Consider the following 22650-nt stretch of genomic DNA (forward strand, 5'->3'; position numbering starts at 1 on the left):
AACCTTTCATGCTGAGAAATGGCCATTTATTTCAGCTTCCTATCACAACTGTTTTTAATCTACAAGAGAACCTTACCTCTAACCCTAAAGGTGGCCACATTTCCTTAAACACCTGCCTTGTGTGGGGCTTTTTTTATCAAAAGGCTTTTTGAAAGTTTAATACATTTTCTCGCCAGCCTTCTCCTTCATCCATGCTTCTTAAGATGTCTAGCAGGTGGCTGAGCCAAGAAAAGCCTTGAGTCTTCAGATGACTCCCTGCACCCAAATGATAGATCTCTCATTTCATTCCCAGCTGTGGAATATGGGAACATCAGCAAACAGTAGGAGGGTATAGTCAGGTTTACCAAGCCAGGTTTTGTTTAAATGTTACAAGTTGTCACCTCCAGCCAATGGAAAGCTGCATGTTCTAGTGGTGCAACACAAGACACCACTGTGTTCATCAGACAGTAGTCCTCAAAATAAATAACGTTGGTCTTATGAAACCCATCCTTCCCCTTTATTGTGGAAGGAATAGATAATAGGTATGTGACTCGCTGTGCAGAGTAGACACCAAGGGAAGGGTTAGTCAATGCCAAAAGTGTAGCTCCTTGGCACTACCCTGCTCATATGTGAGAACACAAACAAAATACATCTGCAAAAGGCTAGTGATGCAACTGAATGCAGACTTCCAGATGTTGCTAGATTGCAATTCCCACCATCTTAGAGCATTAGCCATGTTACATGGAGCTGAAGGGAGCTGGAGTCCAACAACATCTGCACAGGACCACAGGTTAAACTTCCCTAGCATAAGAGGTGGGCTCAGAGGTTCCCACTGCCTTTTATTTATATCCCACCCATCAAAAGGCATTTCCAGAGCAGCTGGAGGACCAACTCAGATATACCAGAGGCAAAGATATGCAATATGACATGGTTATGTATGTGTCCTTTGTGTGCGCTGCTGTCATCCCAAGCATCAGTGCTTGAATTATAGAGGAAAGTGAGCTGGCTTAATGAAATCAACACCCCTTCCCTGTTTTAGCTCCATCATGCTTTAGATTTCTTAAAAATAGTAGCTAAGGGGGACATCACAAAAGGGGTTGGGTCCCCCTGGCACCCCTGTAATTCAAGCATTTACAGACTTTAGAGGCACCAAGTCTACCCACTGACTCAACACAGTAAATTGGCTGTAATCAGTACAACTTGGGGGGAGTGGGGAAAGACGTGGTACCTACCCACTGCTCATTACTGGCTCCTAGGTTGTTCACATTTTGTAGTCCATCCATCCAGTGTTTGCATCTTCATCACAAATGTTGTCTGCAGCATTGGCAGATCCTACCTGCTTTTCATACCCCATGCAACAGGATTCAAAATTATTATGTTTTTTAAAACATTACCTAGCTCTTAAGAAAGTTTTCATATCCCTTTTCCAGAGGAACAGAGTCCATTAAGAAAAGCTGATTAGGCTGCAGCTAGAAGATCTGATTGGTCAGTCTTCCTTCACATCCACACTCCACAGCACTTGAGTTGAATATGGAGTGATCCCACACTACAAATAATGCAGCACATCACATGGGCAGGTCTAATTGTGCACAGGAGGGGGCTTCCCATGGAATCAGCACCCTTGGTGGATGCCAATTCCATAAGACGGACCTATGTGTTCAACCCTACCATGTGGGTTGCACTGTTCAGACATTATTTCAGTGTGATGAAAACCACTTATCACCAGAACCTGTGTATTTTAAATAAGAGCCCCACCAATATCACTTCATAATGTTCAGTATTTTTGTTCTGTCTCCTGGTTTGGTAATAGCAACCATGTCAAAAATGTGCTGCCTCAACCCAGATATTGGAAAACACTGGCTCATTATGAAATTTAAAATCTATGTGCAGCTCAATAATTGCAAAAACAAAACAAAAGTCCTGGCCAGTCTTCTGAGGAGAAAAAAGCAAACCTGAGGCTCCAAATTCCTTTCAAGAAACGGCACCAAAAGAAATAATAGTTTTCTATTTAACACCAGGACCTTCAGCCTTGCTGTTTGGTCACCAGCGGCAGGGAAAGGCAATTAAGAACTCGTCTGGCAGGTATTCTCTGCAAGTTCTTAGGGAAGAAGGAGACTTTAGAAAAAATGTAGTCTTTTGCATGAAACACCCTGATTCACTCTCCTGCTAATGTAATGCAAGCCTTCCCAATCCACCACACCCCCATCTCACATACCCGCTTTCCTCCAGTGTAGTGAACCATTTGTGAACTCTAGGCATTAGTCTATTCCCATGTAGGCATGCGGCAAAGCTATAGATGGGAATTCCATTATCTGGCCGAGGCTCCTGTAGCTCAGAAGTGCAACTGGCACAGGGCAGATTTTAGTGCTTCATTAACACTCTGATGAGGCCTGGCAGCCAGCTGATTTGATTTAAAGTTCATTTCCATGCTGTGATTTAAGGAAACGTTTGCTTAATGTTCTCTAACAGACTCCTCTGACTGTGAGCATAAGAGCTACTTAACAATAGGCTTTATTTATTGTCATGCACTCATGGTGCTGAGAAGACACAGGAGCTAGGCTGAGGGCAGTCTCTTGCAGGTGCTGTGTAAGCATTTCTCAAAAGTATCAGGGTAAATTCACTTTCCTGCACCAGCAGGGTAACTGGCTGTTTCCTTTCGTCTCCTCCAAGATGTGTTTTTTTAATAAAAAAACCCCCCAAAGCTTAAAAGAATTCAGTTTCTTAGCAAAGCAGGCCAATACTGCTTGTTTCCAGAGTCAAGCAGAGAAGACCCTCTCCCACACATTTTTCCTGGGACTTTCAGGAGAAAGCTCCCCTCTTCCCCCAAAGGATGGTCAAGTGAACAGGATGGCACAAGCATGAGCCCATTATTCCAAATACGTTCAACCCAAGCCCTTACCCACAAGAGAAGACAGGAGTCCAGAGAAGGGTTTGTCATATTTTAATGACGTTGATCTTTGGTGTTTCCCTCATTAGCACACTCTCCCCCTACCTTCCTGCTACAAGCTCACTGGGATGGAGAGTTACAAACGAAAAGGAAAATCACATTTTAGACTAGAAACAAAAAAATATCAGCGCCTTGATTTCTCCACTAGAAACTACATGTACAAGGTCAAGGTTTTTTCACATGCAACACCTTACATCACAGACACATACCTCACGCTCTGACGCGGAGCTAACCCTCTCTTCCCACCCGCCCCACCCCGCCCCACACAGGGAAGTGCAACCTGGCCGTGGCACCATGATCCCGCCAAGCCTCGCCAGGTTGAATTACTATTATTGGCACAGCAAGGGGTGCGAAGTCCTGGGCAACTTCTGTCTAAGTGCCATCTTTACTGGGGTGCGGTTCCCACCCTACCCACATGCTTTACAACTATAATGTTGCCCCACCCACAGCAGCCCCTAAGAGGGTCCTGCTTGCATACAAAGTAGATACTCTTAAAACAAAAGGCCCACACTCCCGAGAGGTTCCTGAGCATGAAGGGATGGTGAAGCCCAAGCACAGCTCTCCCCACCTCCAGTTCTGGGCTGGAAAGAAGAGTAGAACAGAGCCCTGGAGAAGACTACCTTGCCTCATCCAGTCTGCATTATCTCAAGCCATCCAAATCTTCAATTCCTGAAGAGTTGTCTAGCACTTGCTGGCAGGGTGGCAGGGAGTAGAACTCTGGCCTGGAAGATAAATCCACTCTGGTAGCAGAGCTGGGGTGCAAATCCCCTCCACAGTAGCACTTAAACATACACACTCAATAAAGGTTTCAGGTCTCCAAAAGGAAGAGACTACAGTCCTTTTTTATCTGATTAGCTGGTAAGTCAAAAGAAGGGAAAGCGTTTTTTTAAAAAATAAAAAACCCAAAACAAAGAGTAACATTAAAAGCACTGCAGGGTTAGGGCAAAGCTTAATGGATTCCTGTAGCCAGTGAGCTGAGAAATTTACATAAGGCTCAGCTGAATATCAAGGTTTATTACAGCTACTGTAGAAAATGTGCAGCAAAACGGATGCGGGAAGCTAAGACACAGAATAAAACCTCTTTAAGGATCCTCCTATACAACTGATGGTCTCCCTCTCATCTCCCACCCCTATATACCAATGCCCACTGAGTTACCAGCATCTGGTCAGAGCCAAAATCTCCTACTCCTTCAGTTCCTGGTCAGCTGTGAGGTACAAGTCTCTGCTTAGCAGTACAAGAGTAGCACCAACATACAATTCACCTCTACCTGTTCCGAGATTCTCCACTGGTGCCACCATTACTGTAGAAGTTGGTATTGTCAGGAAGATGGTTATTATTACTTAGGTCACTGTACTCAACTGGTCCCTCAGTGTCCATTAAGGACTGAGCCTGCTCTGACAGGCTCTGCCCACTAGCTTCTTCTCCCTCCACCTCGTCAGAGGACGTCCGTGGGCTCGAGCCACGCTCTGTCACCTGCATGGACTCAGAAAGGGTTCGTCCTTCAAGCTCAGATAACAGCTCCTGGGAAGTGGATGGCTGAGCTGAGCTACCATCTGTTCCAATGGATTCAGTGCCAGTTTGAGAACTGCGGTGGATCCGGTGACTCACAATGATATTGTTGCCAAAACCACCCATGGATGCCATGGTGGTGCTTTGCTCTCGCTGGACCACAGCAGTCATGCCACCCTCAGCCATCAGCCTTTGGATTCGGATCAGAGCATCCTCCCCAGAAGCCCCATATTCTGGACCACCTGGAAGAGAGGAAGAGGGAGGCAGCTTAATTTTTGTTTAGAAGATTGGTATCCCTATCTTTTCATCAAAAAGGCAGCTGACAACATTATTTAAAACAGCCGCACGCACACACACACACACACTACCATAATACAAGGTAAAACAGAAAATAATATTATAGCAGGAAATGTATGGATAAAATCTCACCACACTTAAATGCTGTCAAAAGCCTGAGCATATAAAAATAGCTTTCAGCCAATGCCTGAAAGGCAGAAATCTGTGGCACAAAAAGGCCATGAAATAGGCAAGGAGAGAACAGGATGATGCACACCAGTTGGGAAAGCAAGCAGCATGTATAGGGTGCTACTATGTCCTAAAAAATTCTCAAATGTTTAAATTGCCTACAATTAGCCTGGTGGTTTCAAATAGCATTTGTATAATCACTGCATGTTGAGTACTCGTTTGTTGTACTCATTTCACATATCTTCCTTCAGGAATGTGTTCTTTTACGTGTTTATCAATTTGTGAGCAGTACATACCCTATTTTTTGTACTTCAGAAAAATTCAAACCCCTCTTTGCAGCAGCCACAGCACTATTCTTTTGTAATTTATATGTAGGAGTTAAAATAGACAAGCAGCAGTCACACATTTATTGCTGGGCTGAACCATTACCTTCCACAAGTGTGTGAACTGATTGTTTGACCACAAAAGCTAATGTGTCATGTCAAGAGAAGGCTAATGAAAAGCCTTCTCTTTAACTAGCTAACTATGTAAGAGCACCAGGTACTTCATGTGGTGAAACATTCAAACATCCATCCCCAGACCCACAGTATGCAATGGGGTCATCCTGCAACTGTTTCATCATGTGGGGCTTCTGCTCCTCTGTTTAAGTTCTGGAACATGGCTAAGTTTCCATACAATGGGCACCTACTGGATACGACTGTGAGTCTGTTGGTAACAACCAGCATTTCTTCAGTGTTGTGTGCCCCACCGAGACCTCTTCAGTTCCACTGTTTGAAAGGCCAGCAGCAACCTACCCCCTCAGCCCAGCTCCACATCAAGCCTATTTTCCCAACAGTGATGGAATGTTGCACATAAGAGGTAGAAGATTGGGACCAAGAGAGTTCAAGTGTCAAAGCAACTAGTATACACTAAAGTACTATTTGATTGCCTACTGGACCACTGCTTGCTACTGTCAGTGGCAAATAACCAATTTCTTTCCTATTAACGTTTCATTTGAATTTTTGCTTAAAACAGTACATGCTGCAACATTAAGTGGTTCATGAAAACATCTACTACAGAAACAAGATACCAACCACTTCCAATCCTAGCAAATCTTCCACCTAGATAATATCCAGCAATAGATTCATAGGGTTGAATCTAATGTAGTCATAGAGTAGAACCACTGAAATCATGACTAGCTTAAATTTCATTTATTTCAATGTTGCTACCTTAAGGACAGCAAAGTATGGAACCAGCATATAGCCTTCAACCAAGAAAATATTTTTTCACACTGATTATATATATATAAAATCTAATTTCAAATTCATTTGGGGGGGTGCGCGCGCGCTTGTAAATGAGCTCTTATTTATAGGTTCCCACATAGCATGAGACTTGTCCCAATAAATACTTGAAAACTGGCTGAACATTTTGAAGTTACCTTTCAACCACAAAAAGCATTTGGCAGTCAACTAAGCTGTGGAGTGCACAACTCAACACAGGTTTAAAGTAAAGGCATCCTTTTTGAAATCAACGTTTTAAAATTGGATTAGCAGAATAATGTGCTTTACAGTCCCAAGGCCTACACCCTCATAACCTGCATCCAAATGTGATGCAAAAAAAGTGGTCCGCTGTTGGATTGCTCAACCAAAAGTGGAAATATGAGGTATGCACATTTTTCAATTGTGTCTGCTTACTAAACAAGTGACTGCCCCCTTTCCTCTCAGACCGCGGAAAAAAGCACTGCCTATTCTTCAAGCCCTCAAAGAATCATGAATTGTGGAAAGAATGGTGCCCCAAGGAATAATTGTAGCTAGAAAAAAAAATGGCTCACTGGAACAGCCTGGTGGAAAGATCAGCAATTAGCTGCCTCTCACTTATAGGCTGCTGAAAAGAAATATCCTTATTCAATGGAATGTTCTGAATTGCTCCATAGAGGGATGCAGCAGCCACAGGCTACCTGATCCTTATTAAAGATATAAATCTTTCTTCCAGCCTTCAAAGAGCCATCAGGACCAATTACAAGAGAGGAAGAAGTGGCCAAATGTTTCCTAAGCAACAGGCAAACTGAACAGAACATTGGAAAAAACAACAGCTTAAAAACTAATGTTGAATGAAAAGCAAAATAAACTAACACTTAACACAGTTATGTACCCAATATAGCTTGGAATTATTTGCCACAGTACAAAGATACTAGAAGCAAAGGTGTGCAGAGTATGGAAGCAGCTTTTCTGTCAAATGTGTACTAGAAAAGCATGCAATGTACCATCAAATGCTCCTCTAAGTTCCCATAGCATTAAGCAAACAGAAAGGAGTTCAAGTAAGCTACATGAGAATGTTTTTCTCTAAGGAAAATGCTTTTTACATACTGTTTACACTACAGCTTTCCCCTGGGATGAAAACTGTTAATAAGCAATACTGACATTAGGTGCTAAAAGTAGATAATGACAAAGAATCTTAATTGGAATCAATGCTATTTAGCGTATTCATAAAGTGATCTGGAGTCAGAGGTGAGCAGTAAGTTAGTCCAGTTTATGGATGACACATTATTCAGGATAGCAAAAACCCAAGAGGACTGTGAAGAGTGTTAAAAAAAACAAAACCTCTTGAAACTGGATGAATGAGCAACAAAATGCTGGATGAGGTTAAAGGAAAGTTACATACATACTGATATATATACTAAGACAAAGATAACACTTCAGTTGATATCTGAGGTAGCCAGGAAAGAGATGTTGACATTGTGGCATATAAAAAGGTAAGAACCTGCTGACTGGATCAGGCCAAAGGCCCACTTAGTCCAGCATCCTGTTCTCACAGTGGCAAATGAGATGTATATGGGTAGCCCACAAGCAGGACTTGAGGCAGGCCTCCTACAGCTGAGGTATAGAATAGCTATCATGGGTGGTATCTCTATGAAAAAAATGGCCAAAAAAACCCAACTGGGGGATTGCAGGAAAAGGAGGGACACTCCTAGAGGTGATCTTCTCTTCTTTTATACAAATATATCTTCTATCCTAAGCTGCAGAACAAAATATATACACCCAGAGCAGCCTTGGTGATCACTTGGAGAAGTTTACAGCCATGTTCTACCATGAGTTTGGCATCCCAAGTTTCTCAAAGCATTCCCCAATACACTCAGAATATTACCCCAGTCAGCATGTGCTTAGTTTAAACATTCCAAAATTCAGAGTAGCCATGACTGTCTGCTACATGAAAAACAACAAAGTCTTGTAGCACCTACAAGACTAAAAAAATATGATGGTATACAGTAATACATGTCAGTCATTAAGATGCTACAAGACTGTGTTGCTGCAAAGTACTAAAATGGCTACAAGACATTGGAATGCCTAAATAATTTTCTTAAGACCTTAATGTGCTACAAGACTTTTTGTTCTTTCTCCATCCTTAACATCTACATTTTGGGAAGCTACCCTTCTATAGCTTTTGGTGACCAAAATCCCAGTTTATGCGAATCACAGCTATAAATGTAAGCTGTATTTATTATATATATTGATTTTTACATAAAATTTCCACAAATCATATAACGTATTTTCTTATCTTATACAATGTTTTGGACTTCCATCAACCACATCTGAAGATTTTTCAGTAAATGTAAGCTGTATTTAAGCAAATAATATTACACAAATGAGAAAAGACGAGTAAGGAGTGGCATGATGACAGAAGTTTATAAAATTATGCATGGCACAGAGAAGGTGAACAGCTTTTTCATTTCAAGAAGACTCCAGTCCAGTAACTAATGCAGTATTACTATAGCTAGTGGACAACAAGGAAAAGGGGAGGGGGGTCCATGTTGTTTCTCCTCTCTGAAGCTATTCATAGCAAAAAGCTTCACTGCACTTACCCGTCTGCTGAGAATACATCAGGAAAGGGTGACCATCTCCAAGCAAGGAAGACCTTCAGGCATTCAATCTTATTATTAGCAAATCCTATCCTTATCTCAAGGGCATTCAAGCTTTAGCTAAATCTAACATCTTTCATTGGATACTGTTGGAATGACTTGAGTGAGGTAGATACATCCATTAACTACATCCATAGACCTTCTGCTTTATGTGAACAAAACCAGCCCCAAGTACTAGAAGCCATCTAAATATTTCTTAGCACCTGACGTCTTCCCTTTGTACATCTTTGTCATATAAAATGAGGAGCTCATCCTTTTTAGAAATGTAAGTCTACCACACTTGTCAGCTATTGCTTTACTTGCAAGCCCTAGGATGTGCTGAGCCTTTCAGGCAGAACATGCCAACATGCTCTTCCTTCCTGGCTTCCTCTTCCACACAAGTCATCTGTTTTAATTCTGCGGCAAGGGCAAAATTCCAGGGGCTGGGGCTGTTGCCTAGTCCCAGAAGCAGCAGGTGCTGATTTCACAGCAGGGCTGGCTGCTTGGTAATTTATCATGTCAGGAGTGATCTGATTAATAAAGACTAGGAAATGCAGAGAAGCCGAAGCTAGCATTTTTACCAAGGGCATCATCTTCAGCAGCATTGTTAGGCCCACAAGGCATCAGCATTTGCCCTGTTGCTCTCTTGGCCTAGCTCATTCCCCCTCTCCCTCCCTTGAATGTATTAGCACTTCCATCTAACAAATTTCAGACAGGAAGCAGTTTTCATCATGTGCGGCAAGAACAGAGAGTCCCGCGGCATCTTTAAAGATGCACACGTTTATTGTGGCATGAGCCAACTTCAGCAAATGCAACAGGTGTTTCCCCCAGATGACAAGAATTGAATTGCACATTATAAAAAGGTGCAGCACTCTTTCCTCAGTGTAAGAGAAATGGATGCAGCACATGATCTAAAGGCTGAATGTTTGGCTGAATGTCAACCATTACCCAAAGTAACAAGCAGCAGCAATAGAAGAAAGTATCTCAAGAGGTTTTCCAATGCTGTTTGCATAGATATTCATTCCTGGACACTATCCCCTTTTCAGGCTTTATTAGTAATTTAGATGTACCATGCTTATGTATTGGTGATACGTAACAATTTTGATGCCCCACCTATAAAAAAGGCTCAATATAATCAGTTGAAACATCATGAGAACTCCTATTTTATGAAAAAAATTAAAAATTGCCCAGTAGCACCTTAGAGACCAACTAAGTTTGTTCTGGGTATAAGCTACAGTATTGCTACAGGACAATTTTTTAACTTTTTAATTTATTTCAACTGCGTCAGACCAACACAGCTACCTACCTGAATCTACTACTTTATGGTGCCATGCAACTCCTGTAAATTTGTTAATCTAAGCCAATTATGCAGCTTGTTATTGGGATATTACAGAGCCAGGAGGGAGGGAGATCACATATTCAGGTGGGAAAGAGTGATTCAAATGGCTCCTGGTTATGAACATGTATTGAGTCACAGTGGAATTTCAACATAAGGAAGCAGCTCCCATGCGCTAATGAAAGTGCAGCTGAGCTCTGAGTCCCAAATATCTTTTTATAACGAATGAAATTATAAGCAGGTGGGTGCCATATGGTATTTAGATCACAGTTTTATAAATTTGCCTCTAATCATGATTGTATAAATAAATGAAATAGCATTGTTCCATATGGTTCATTGTTCAGGAGTTATTTTTCTAATCGAGTGGTTTTTAAAGTTCTTGCTTTAAAAAGCCCTGTCTACACAAACTCATCTCCCAAGGGAACACTAATATCTGCCGTGGAATACCATGCATGTTGCAAAAGATTATGTAAAGAGCTCTAGAACAGACATTCTGTCCATGCAGAATACTGGCTAGATTCACTGGGACTCACCATTGCTTCATACAAAATTTGCAACCCAACACACCGTATACCCTGCACATGCAACTTTGCATTTACAGTAGGATCAATAAATGTGGGCAGGTATCTTACTAGGATTGTTGCTCACCATTACTGATTTTCTCAATGAACAGCCTTCAGTAAACACCCTAGGGTTGTTTACAACAAGACAAGAAACCACCAGCATCAATTATTTTCCCCCAACATGACAAAGACTGGTCTTGCATCTAAAACAAGACTAATTAGTTTTCTATCTACTTAAACTAGCCCTTGGAGTCCTTTTGCTTGGTGTTATAAAAACCAATAATATACTGCTGTTTGCATGACATTTATTTGCAAATATGAAAAAGTGGAAACAACTATATTATTCATATATATTTAAGTTCCGTTTCTCCATGGTGAAAGAACATTTGCAGTCCTGTTGCATCCTTTTTCTTGTTAGTTTTTTTTTAAAAAAAGCAGAGTTTAGAATGTTTAGAATTTCTCCACTGGTGATAATGGATATCCAGCAGCGACATTTTATGATACTCCTTTCATGGAGACCTGCGGGATTCTTAACTCAAATCACTGGGCAACATAAATGATTGCTTGGGTACTTTTTGGTCTTCTTGCTTGTTTTGATCACCTTGCTATCAGACTGCCATAGCTTTTATATGGCACACACAGAAACAATAATTTGGAAAACCGACATTGCCAGTAGTCCATATATTATAACCCTATTAGAAAAAAGAACATTACTGTATTTGATACCAGTTTTTGGTGGTTTTTTGATGGTTTCTTAGAAAAATAGGTGCCGGTTCTCACCATAAAGTTGTTACAGTAAGTGCCACACTTTTTAACAACAAAAAAGAAGTGCCAATACTGCGTACCCTTGAGTGCCCCCTTAAAAAAAAAGGACTGCTTATTAATTGCATGTGTGTATGTGTGTGCAGGTGGGAGAGATTTTTAGAAGCAGATTCATTATTATACATGAAATTCTGTCTGGGAAGGATACTGTATAATTTCTTTAATATTACAGGGGATTTTAAAAGTTTAATTAAAGGTAGGAAGTTGAGTTCTATAGATCTTTTATACTATTTGATAAGATGATTGCAAGGTATTTAATTTTTGTGCTTCACTGCATGCATTTTACCCTTAGAAGTAAATAACTTTGATTTAGAATAATTTTATGACAAGGAACCTTTTCGTCTCTTTCATAATACCTGGGGAGGAAAGGTTAATAATTCTAAAATGGTTAGAACATCTTAAGTTCACTAGTTCCTAAATATACAATCCTCTTTTCCCCTGCTACCCATAAATCCTTTTTAGCAATGGGTTCTATAAGTAAAGCAAAAAGGGTGCCTAGGGGCATCCTTGACATAACCCTCTAAAATGGTGAAAATGAAGTTTGCTATGTGCCCTTAAACCTCATTCAATCTTAGAAGGGAAAATGACAGCAAATAAATGACTAAATTCAAACCAGCTGAAAAACCAACTCAGGAAAGACAACACTGGGTGATGTGAGCAGATGTAACACAGAGGGGAAAGCAGCTGCTGTCCTTTCACTTTGGTTGTTCCCACACTGGAAATCACCTTAAAGCAAAATCTACCCTTCAAACACTTGAGCTGTTCTGCCATTTGCTCTAGGTGGATGTCATTCAGAGAACGGACCCACCAAGTTTTTGAAACAGCCCAAAGCCAGCCTCTCAATGAGCACAACTTAAATTAATATATATATGTGTGTGTGTCCAATGCAACACAAAAACAAAACCCTATTGCCTATACATACAGTCACCATCATGGTATCTCATTCCACAGAGAGGGACACTGGTGCCAGTCCACAGTTCCATTCCATTTTGCTCAGTCTGAAAGAATGATCAGGTACTGGATACAAAATTCAGAAAGCAACTACCAGATTCCTCATTTAAAATGACTTAACTGTATTTGAAGGAGGACTAAAGTCCTGAAAATTTGATTCCAAAGCAATTGGCAACCACATTGGAGGCCTCTACAGTTAAAGGAGGTATTTCCCAAGGAACTGGGGAAACTTTTACATCCAGAATGATTTTCCTACATATGTTCAACACACTCTACATGAACCTGAATAACTGCAGAAGTAAGTTCTGAAAAATGAAGAGTCACCCTGCACTGGAGACCCCCAGAAATGGACAAAGATATTCAAGGTAAAAGACCACAAACTCGTTCAAGGATGATTATCACTAGCTCATATGCCATATGACTTCTCATTGGACTCTGAAATATCTTGGCTACAAATCTCAAGTCATGGAAGAAACCCTGACATCAAGATGACAAGACGCTGCACTTTCTCCCTTTGCATCATAGCAAATTATTTAGGAATTTGATTTTAAAATTAAGAACAATTGCTCTCATTATTAAGTCAAAGGCTTGACGACTTGCCAAGGATTGGGTATATGATCAATTCCCCTTCACTGTTCTGCCAGTGCCCTCATATTTGTAAGTTGATAACCTCAGTATTTGGCCAGAAGTGATAAGAATAATAGCCATTATGAGCAAAATCTGTGTCCTGTTTACTTCAATGAAAGAGTTAAACATGTGCTTAAATCTCCCCCATGGAATCAATGGGACTGAAAGTGTGGAATTGGATTGGATATTGCCTTGTACTGGAAACATTTTTAACCAGCAAGAGATCTTTGAGCCTAACATTTGTCATTTTCATTTGCCTAAACTTACATTTCTTTGATTGATGCAGGCTTCAGCAGCAACAGAGTACACAAGACAGCAATTAACTGACAGAAAAGGAAACATCTGCACTAGAGGGATTCACTTTTAATAAGTTTACTCACATTATCGTCATCCTTCCAAAGAAGGAGCAGAGACTCTCAGAAAGACAATCTCTGCAGAACCCTGCAGAAGGGGAAACGGGCTACATTTACCAACGTGACAAAGACCTGCTTCTAATGCTATGCTGTAGGTCTTTCCACATGACACCTGTGATAAAAAGTGCCCTGCCCTGGCAAAGTATTATACATATTAAGAAAGTCTGCAATCCAAGCCATTTGTAATACACATTTCTCCTTTTCTGTCTTCTTCCAAAGTAGTCACTGAACCAACTGAGTAATGTCTTTTATCATCCTGCTGAGTGCCACCAATACTATTCAGTCTCATAATGATTTACATCAACAAAGCTCTTTACAAATACTAATTAATCCACAAAACCTCCTGGGGAAATACTGTAGGAAATGTTTATTCCATTTTACAGACAAATTCAATCATTTTCAAAGGCTGCATGGCGGGTTCATGGCAGACTTGGGATATTCACTCAGGAATTTTTGAATCCTAACTGTGTTACTTGATTGGCAGAGAATACTGCTTCACTTTTATAGTTATGGCTGAGCTTCTCCTTACCCCCTGGCTTGCCTTGTAAGCAGTTCAGTTGTTCTAAGCTTTTGGGGAAATGTGGTCTTTCCGGGCTTTTTCTGAGAAAGCACCAAGCCCAGCAATGCTTGGAGCCAGCCCTCTCCGCTGGTCCCCTTCCCTTCCCAAAAGCTTACTATTGGGGTGAGATAAACTGCAGTAGTGAGGACTTGCATAGGCATCCACACCTTATCTTTATGAACTATCAAATTACTGATGGGAAACCTGGGAAACAGGAATTCTAAATTCTCTCAGTTTAATGGATTAAAGTGGAAGACATTAGGAACTCTGCTACCCAGTAGCAATCTGAGCATGTTTAGACTGAACAGTAAATATTTAGTTCTAAAAGATGAGGTCTGAATACTGTTTCAAGCCCTCCATGTCAGTCTTCTTTGTTAACTTTAATTTTGCCTGTTCTTTCTCCTCCTCCACTCCCCCCACCCTGCCCCGGGATAAGTTGCCATTAGTTAGTGTGGACATAGTTCAAATAAAGGAAACACAAAATTTGACTCTTATTTTGTCTTGTGGGTGAGAGTAGAGCATGGTTGCTTATCTTATGATGTGGCACTTCGTGTGAATAGCTACTGATATTTTTGTGAGGGTGGAGTCTACTCCAAGGACCCATCACTGTATGCATTAGTTGTGCCTTAAGAAATTTTCTACCTCATTTAAATTAGTACGTGCTTTTGTATGATAGGTCTAGACTGATGTTTTGTCCTTCCTATGTATTTGCTTATCCCAGCATCATTATCACACTTTTTTATTTTTACATTTATTCTTTAGCAGTGAATATGAGTCATTACAAGGACGTGGGTGGCTGTGGTCTAAAATACTGAGCCTAGGGGTTGCTGATCGGAAGGTCGGCGGTTCAAATCCCCGCAATGGGGTGAGCTCCCATTGCTCAGTCCCTGCTCCTGCCAACCTAGCAGTCAAAGTGCAAGTAGATAAATAGGTACTGCTCCGGCGGGAAGGTAAACGGCATTTTACATTCCAAGGGCCACTTTAGCACATCATTAATTTTGATCCTGGTCACTGGCCGGTGTATCATATTTTCTTGAAGTTCTTCAATCTCTTTTTCAATGTTTATTGTGAAAAAAATATCTAGGAAACAAAATGCTACTGAGTCTAATTTTGGGAGGAAGAAGCATGTGGAGATTCATAAGGAGCAAAAGTGAAATGAAATACATGTAAAATACTAGTGTGGGTTTACCCTTAGTGTTTATCTGTCTTCAGTTAAAATAATAATTGGCTAAAATTGCTGCCACATATCTTCTTCAAGAGAGCTATGCAGAGAAGAAACAATAACTTTATAGTATTTACACCAATCCCCAACCCCATAGCATTAGTCAGTCTCTGTGGTCACATGTAACATTAAATCATGTTTTAATATTATAAAGATGAGCTGCAGGACTTCACAAGCCCTCCTCCTTTGGTCAATGTCAGAAAGAGAAATTGGAAAGTTTCTCCTTCTCTTTTTTAGATATATTCATACAATGTTGCCTGCCCCCCCCCCTTTACACAGTTGTGTGTTTGTTCTTTTTCATTTACTGCTTTATATTTGAAATGTTTTCAATAAAATATGGTTTTGTTTGTTTGTTTTTTAAGTTTCTCCTTCAGACTGTGACATCCAAACCTGGACAAACTGGTTTGTCTTACCTATGGTTTACTAAATGAGGTCAACCTCAAACTGCATTTTATGAAGGGGGCTTGCTTTATTAAGCTATACTAAAGACTGAGCAGAATTTAGGGTTCTCAAGTAACATTAACTATATATAATAAAAAATAGGGAAAACAAGCTTCCAATTTTCTCCTGGTGGTCATGCTGGCAGAGCAGGGAGTAGGGTAGCTACTGTTCAGCATTAGAAGCAAACACAATTATTATCCACTCAATCTACTGACAAATGTGGTGGCTCCTGATATCTGATGCAAATCTACTTTCTGAATTTATCCTCAAATAGAAACCTGAAGGAAAGATTGCAATCACTTCACAGTAACTGATTTTACAACTGCTGTGAGTGGAAGCTGTGCCTGTAACAAAAAGTGAATTGCTTACTGAGATGACAAGTCAAGGTGTTATGTCCTACAAACGAACATGCTCTATCTCTATTTAGTGCAAGTGGAAAAGACGCCTATATCTTTGTTCAAAGGAAGCCTAGCATCTATGATAGGGCAGCTGATAAACAGGAGCACTACAGAATTGTTTTAAGGATTAACTTTAGCATGGATGACTCCGAATAATCTGATTTTCTGGTGAACCTTCCTATGTACACAGGTTGATGCACTCTGTGTCAGTGGCCTTTTACAAATGACACCAGTGGGAGGAATCTGGCTTCCAGCTTGAAACCCAGCATGTTCACAAGAATTTCCAGAATCCCAGCTTTAATTTTTAAAAGTCTCTAGCTCTCAGAGTTGCACAGGAATAATAATAAAAACAAATCAAGATACTGAAGTCAGAACACAGGATGGGCAGTGTTTCCAAACACCTAGTGGAAGGGAATGATTAGTATTCAGACAGTCCAGATCAAGCCAGTTCTTCAATATCTCTTGAGGTCTGGCCTTCTGGTACTTCTTTCCCCCCCAAAAAAGTATACCTAAGGTCTAAGTGAAACATATGTTCCCACAGAGACTATGGGTAGGTGGCAAGCATTCTTTCAGAAACGAAGCATCAAAACATTATTTAGATGTGGGCACCTGCTGGCAGAAAAACAACAACAGAGAAGAGCGCAGGGGGAGACACAGTGCTGGTGACCAACAACTGATTTCCATCAGTTGCTTGTCATTATTCAGTGAAGTCCCCAACATACTTGCAAATGTTTGCAATTCACACAACGTTTGTGGTCTGTTATGTGTGAGAGAAATGTTTTCTAAACCTCCGCAAGTGACAGAGAGAGGAAAAGTTTCCTTTGCTAGAATCTTGGCACTCTTTAATCTGAGGAAGGAGCAGCAATTTGTTGGCTTATTGATAATGTTTTAGACGCAAGCCTCTTTGGACACAACAAGCTCAAGAAGTGTGAAGACCAAAAGGAAGGTAACCTATACTGGAAAAATTACAAGATGCTTTCACTCTATCAAGGAAGGCTGTGGCTATGGATAAGGCAGCTTCTATATGTATATAAATTCTACTTTTAAGAATGTCACATCCCATGTTCCCTTACACAGTGTATAAGACAACAACTTTTGGTTATTTTACATCAGTTCTAACCTTCTGCAGTCCCTGAAGCAGAACCTCCTGGTTCCTGAACTTCCCTCTCCGTTTGTGTCTCTGCGTTCTGCAGCTGAGGAGCCAGAGTCTGTGTGCCCTGTGATGTCACAGAAGTGGTTGGGTTCCGTGGCTGCAGGCCTATGGCATTCATTAGACCCATGTCCCTGTCTGTCCTCCATGTGGCTCTGCTAGTTCTAAAGAGAGAGAGAGAAAGAAATTGAAGGGTAAACACACAACATCCTCTATGTTCCTGAAAACAGTAATTTATCAGTAATTTGTCCTGCACTTCAGTGAACACCATAAGCATCTTCTTTGTACAATGATCTAGATGTTGTGCACTATAGTTTGCATCATCCCTGACCACTGGCAATGCTGGAAGTTGTCATCCAAAACATCTGGAGGACACTATACTGGCTAAACATGATCTAGAACAGGGATATCCAACCAGTAGATCACGATCTACCAGCAGATCCCTGGCTTATCCTGGTAGATTGTGGGATCCTTATTGTGTACAAAAAGCTAAAAAACGGTGCAATCCCCCCCCCACCCCAAAAAAGCTCACTACTCTGAGCACTTCACTCCTAAAAAAAAGTTCAACAGCTCTGGGCAATCCACCCACCCCATGGACACTCCTTCTCCTTCCAAGGACAATGGGTAGAACACTGCCAGTTTTTTTATACTGGGAGTATGGACATGCCTGATCTAGAAGGTAGTCAAAATGTCTATTTAGCTATCCTCTACCTTTTATCTCTATGAATGATTTTGGTTAAAGACCTCAGTGTTAGTGCCAGATTCTCTGTTTTAGGTTGTAACTAGTCTCGCCTCGCAGCATTTCCCTTACCATCATTTATTTCTATTTCATGTAACATTTTCACACAAAGCACATATAGCTTCTCAAATGACTTAAATGAGGGTATGATTGGCAGCTAGAAGGACTGCAGTTGACAGATGTATTTTAAAATTTCAGCCTGCACCAGTGAATAGACCAAACGTAACCACTGGTAGTCAGTCAAGTGCCAAAGGGAAGATAAGTTTCAAATATTCAGCCATCATAAGAGGGAAACACAGGCATAACCAGCCCTTGTAAATTCTATGGAAGAAACATACAGCTCAGCATGTGTTCCCAAGCTATGACTGATTGCCCCTACACTCATCCTTCCAAGACTCACCCAGGCCGCTCGGTACTCCTGCTGTTGGAATGCACAGTGAAGACGGTCTCATTCAGCTGGTCCCAGTAGTACTCAACCCCAGAGTTTAAGGCCCTGCCATACAAAAGGAAAATGGGAAATTAAGACATTTTTCTCCATAAGATCTCTATAGGAAGATGTAAACATGCTACTATACTTGGCAAAATAATCAGTTTCAGAACTTGCAGCATATATTGTCAAAATGTGAACTATATAATCAGGCCGGGTCCCACAAACCTGTCCGTTCACCTGTGATCATGGTTGCTACTATGTGGAGAGTTTTTTGCATTCTGAGATTTTCTACTTGGATTTGGTTATTTTCAGCACATTGCTATGAATGTGCAGAAGTAGCAAGGTATAAATCTTATTTGCGTGAAGAGCGGCTGCAAACTTTGGTAGCTACATATAAACTAATCCTGTCAAAACATTCAGTGGCAGCGCCCTATGATGCCTAATGGCAGCAGAAGGCCTTCTTAAAGGATCAGGCAGTAGGATTACTGAGGAACACATGCATCCGTAAAGCTCCATAAACAGGACCATATTGCTCAGGTGGAATTTTGCATGCAAAATGCTCGTATGTGTGGCCCCTATAAGCAGCCACATAATTATTGCCTGGCTTATTTATGGCATTACCATTAGCCTGGTAGCTGACTGACAAATAGATTAGGCCTACCTGAGTCAAGAAAGTGTAGTTTTATTTTACTTTAGGTTTATCAAGAAGCACCTATCTGACACACATACACATACTTCAGTATGCTTTCACTTCCCTTTCAAATTTCATCTATTCTGCATTGAAGTCCTGGAAACTAAGAACAGCTGTGCTAATTACCCAGCCAAGACTCCAAGGAATTGTGAAGTCCTCAAGATAGTGCCATTAGGGCCATTCCAAGATGTGGGAGCAAGAAAACTAGACAATCATGAAGCGCATCTAACTAACCTAGTGGAACTAAAATTTAAGACAGACATAATATGCTTTTTGTAGTCACTCTTTGAACCCATGTGACAAGCAGCAGCCCCAGCCTAGTCTTGCCCACAGCAACAAAAATTGGAAGTATGGCATATTGAGGGCATATATTAAGAGCTTCTGAGTAGGGAGAAGCTCAGTCAGGTGTGACAGGTCCCCAAGGTCAGCTTAACAAATGTTGTGATTGCACAGGTCCCTTGTTGACTTAAGACACATGAAGTACCACTGAAGAAGTGTTCCACAAGTGTCTTGAGCACTGTTTAGCATAATAAAGCTCTGGAAACTAACTGTCTGAACATGTGCCCTACAACAAAAGCAACACATTTCATTAATAAGATACATGCCTGTTAAGGAGTGCTTGCAGATTTTCTACAAAATACAGACAACCCCGTTTATGTGGGGGTTATGTTCCGAGGCACCACATGGATCGGGGAAATCGTGTATAACTGAAACTCATTGAAAAAGCCTGCAAACATCCCATTCTGCCCTTTTAGTGACGTCTTTATGACGTTTCTGGGTCACTTCCAGGTTCGGCACAATGTGCAAATACATGGTTGCACACATATTGAACATGCGTAAATGGGAGGCTTTCTGTATTTCAGTGGAGAAAAAATGTGTAAACTGTGTGAAGATTGTTACTTGCGACGCTCACACAAGTTTTGTACTTTGTGCAAACATAGAAACAAAATGGAGAGCAACAACGGAACATAACTACAGATGTGTCATGTAACAATTTCCACACTGTCCCAACAAATGCTCTTCCACATGGGAAATTTGTAACCTTTGAAGCTACCTTCACATGTGGTGTTAAAATGCTTATGCTATAAAAACAACTCCTACTGGATGCAAATTTGGATTCAGCTATGACAGTCAAAAGCACAAAAGATCAAGATAGCAGGCCTCTGTAGAAGGTTTCATTCCAAATTCTCAAACTTTCCCCTTGTAGATTAACTAGCATATTTGCAGTCTCAATGTAACAAGCAAGCACCGAGGTGATTTGGCAGGATACTAGGAATAGGTTGCCATCTGTCACTTAAATCCGAGGAAGATGTAAATCAAAATCTCTGCATTTATAATATCTAACACAGAGTGAAATAAAATAAAAACAAAAAAAACTTAATTTCCCTTTTTTTTTGGGGGGGGGCTGCAGCAAACAAGGTATTCCAGCAGAGCCTGTGGCTCCATAATAAGCTTCTGTCAGGCACCCTTCCCAACACAAAATATCGGCAGCAGTGAGGATCTTAATCCAGTCATTATTTGAGCTTGTATTTCCCCCACTGCACCATCCCAGCCAGAATAAAGGAGGCACAGATTGACCACCTTTTCAGATAGGTGATCTGGAACTAAGTTTGCTCTACCAGCAAGAAAGCAAAGAACCCAGTGTCATTACTTGCCCTCATAGTTTTAAGACAATGTAAAATAAGCGTTTTCATCCCTCCCTGCTTTTTTTGCTGGATGCTGTAAACACAGCCTTTAACACCCCTCTATACTCTGCTGCAGTGTTGGAAACTGAGATATGAAAGCTAGGAGCTAAATTTCACCTTAAACCTAGGTTATGGGCCCCGCAACGGAATGTCCAGGCGTGCTTTTTTTATAACAAGATTACAAAGCTGAAAATGAATGAACTTCAACTAAAACCTTATATTCATTTTTCACATGGTCTAGTCCTCATCTGAAGACTGAAAAAAAAAACAAATCCATACGTCCCCTGCCCCCCCCCAAATATTCCTATGTGGGTTCATATGGAGAAACCCAGCCATATGGGCGGGGTTTAAATAATAAATTATTATTACTATTACTTCTCCAGTCCTCAGAGAGCAGCTGGAAGTGGGGAGGAAGAAAAGGCCCTCCTTTCGTTCCACCAGTGGCAGTTTTAATCTGCAATCTTAGGCGCAGTACTGCTCCCAGAGCTCAGAAACTGCTCACATTAATGAAATTCCCAGTCACAAACCGCGCCTAGAACAATGGGCGTTTTGAATGCTGCTCTGCTGCCAAGTGAAAGAAGGGGGACCTTACAAGAACATTTTGGCCCTTGCAAAAAGCAGGGGACCAATCATTTGAATGATTCAAAGGGGCTAAAAGCAGACCACTAGTTTGGAAATGGTAACTTGGCAGGATGCGGAGATCAAGGGTGCAGGTATTGGAGGTGCCAGGAAAAGCTCCCTCGGGAGCCATGAGTGGGGAGCCCAGTCTTGTGTTGCCACCCTCTGGACCTCTCACAGAGGCGGCACTCAAAAGAATGGCCTCAGGTGACAGTCGCAGGGTCTGGGTTGGTTAACATGGGGAGAGGCGGTCTTGAGCCCTTTAAGTTATAAGTCAAAACCAGCACTTTGAACTGGGCCCAGATACTAACTGGCAGCCAGCATAGTAGGGCCAGGATTGGCGTTATGTGCTCAAACCATCTTGCCCGTGTGAGCAACCTGGCTGCTGAATTGTGCACTAGCTGAAGTTTCTGAACCATCTTCAGAGAAAACCCCACATATAAGCTGTTGCAGAAATCTAACCTAGAGGTTAGATTTACTTGGAAGGATGGGAACTATAAATTTAAAAAGCCATAAGGAAAGCCAGAGGAAAACCCCCCCAAAACAAATGCGTATCCAGGATAAGTCCTATAACTGTTTATTCCATGCTTGTTCCATGCTTTCCCAGGTACATTGATTGGCAGAATAAATAATGCAACTGCAGAAGTGATTCAAACTGTGTTTCTTTCTGGAAACAGGTGAAAACACTTGTAGCTATCTGGCATCACATATGCAACCTGATTATTCTCAGCTATCTTCCACATGAGCAGCTCTTCCATGCTGTGGGGTAAATACTGCTGCTCATATCTCTCTCTCTCACACACACACACTAAAATCAGGGACACCTGGAGATTAAAACATGAGGCAAGATCTATAGGAAACAAATATACAGCTGCAATTCTGCCTCTTTGTGAATTGAACATTTAGCCTCTACTGAAGCAGGCATCAGGGTTTCAGAATAAAGGCAAACCTAGAGCAAACTGGATACCATACAGATCTAAGGTCACAAGGCAGATTCCTGGAATTGCCATATGAAGATGCAGTCTTCATTCTGGGTGAAGCTAAGAAATGCCATTGCTGTGCCTGTCTGAAGAGCTAAGGTGGTGAATGGGCTTCAAGGTAGAAGAAGATAATGGATTCTTAATGCAAAAGCTTCTACTTAAGACCCATCATGTGCAGAATGTGGACTTGTTTCACTCATCCAAATAAGTCATTCCCTTCTAATGTGCATGTGTACAGAAACACTAGGCA

At 41.2% G+C, this 22650-nt stretch overlaps 1 protein-coding gene across 3 annotated transcripts in view; it reads right to left on the reverse strand.

Moving 5' to 3' along the window:
- Positions 1-2904: 2904 nt before the first annotated feature.
- AMBRA1 (autophagy and beclin 1 regulator 1) overlaps positions 2905-22650 on the reverse strand; it is a 153771-nt gene continuing 134025 nt past the window's right edge. For all 3 annotated transcript variants that reach the window (XM_083455389.1, XM_083455391.1, XM_083455390.1), the window contains 3 exons: positions 18397-18489; positions 17228-17421; positions 2905-4678 (listed from right to left, as the gene is read on the reverse strand). In XM_083455389.1, coding sequence (XP_083311515.1) covers positions 4191-4678; positions 17228-17421; positions 18397-18489 — 775 coding nt within the window. In that variant the 3' untranslated portion in view covers positions 2905-4190. The remainder of the gene's footprint in view (positions 4679-17227; positions 17422-18396; positions 18490-22650) is intronic.

Source organism: Podarcis tiliguerta (genome assembly GCF_965153285.1).
Source record: "Podarcis tiliguerta genome assembly, chromosome: 1".
Taxonomy (NCBI): domain Eukaryota; kingdom Metazoa; phylum Chordata; class Lepidosauria; order Squamata; family Lacertidae; genus Podarcis; species Podarcis tiliguerta.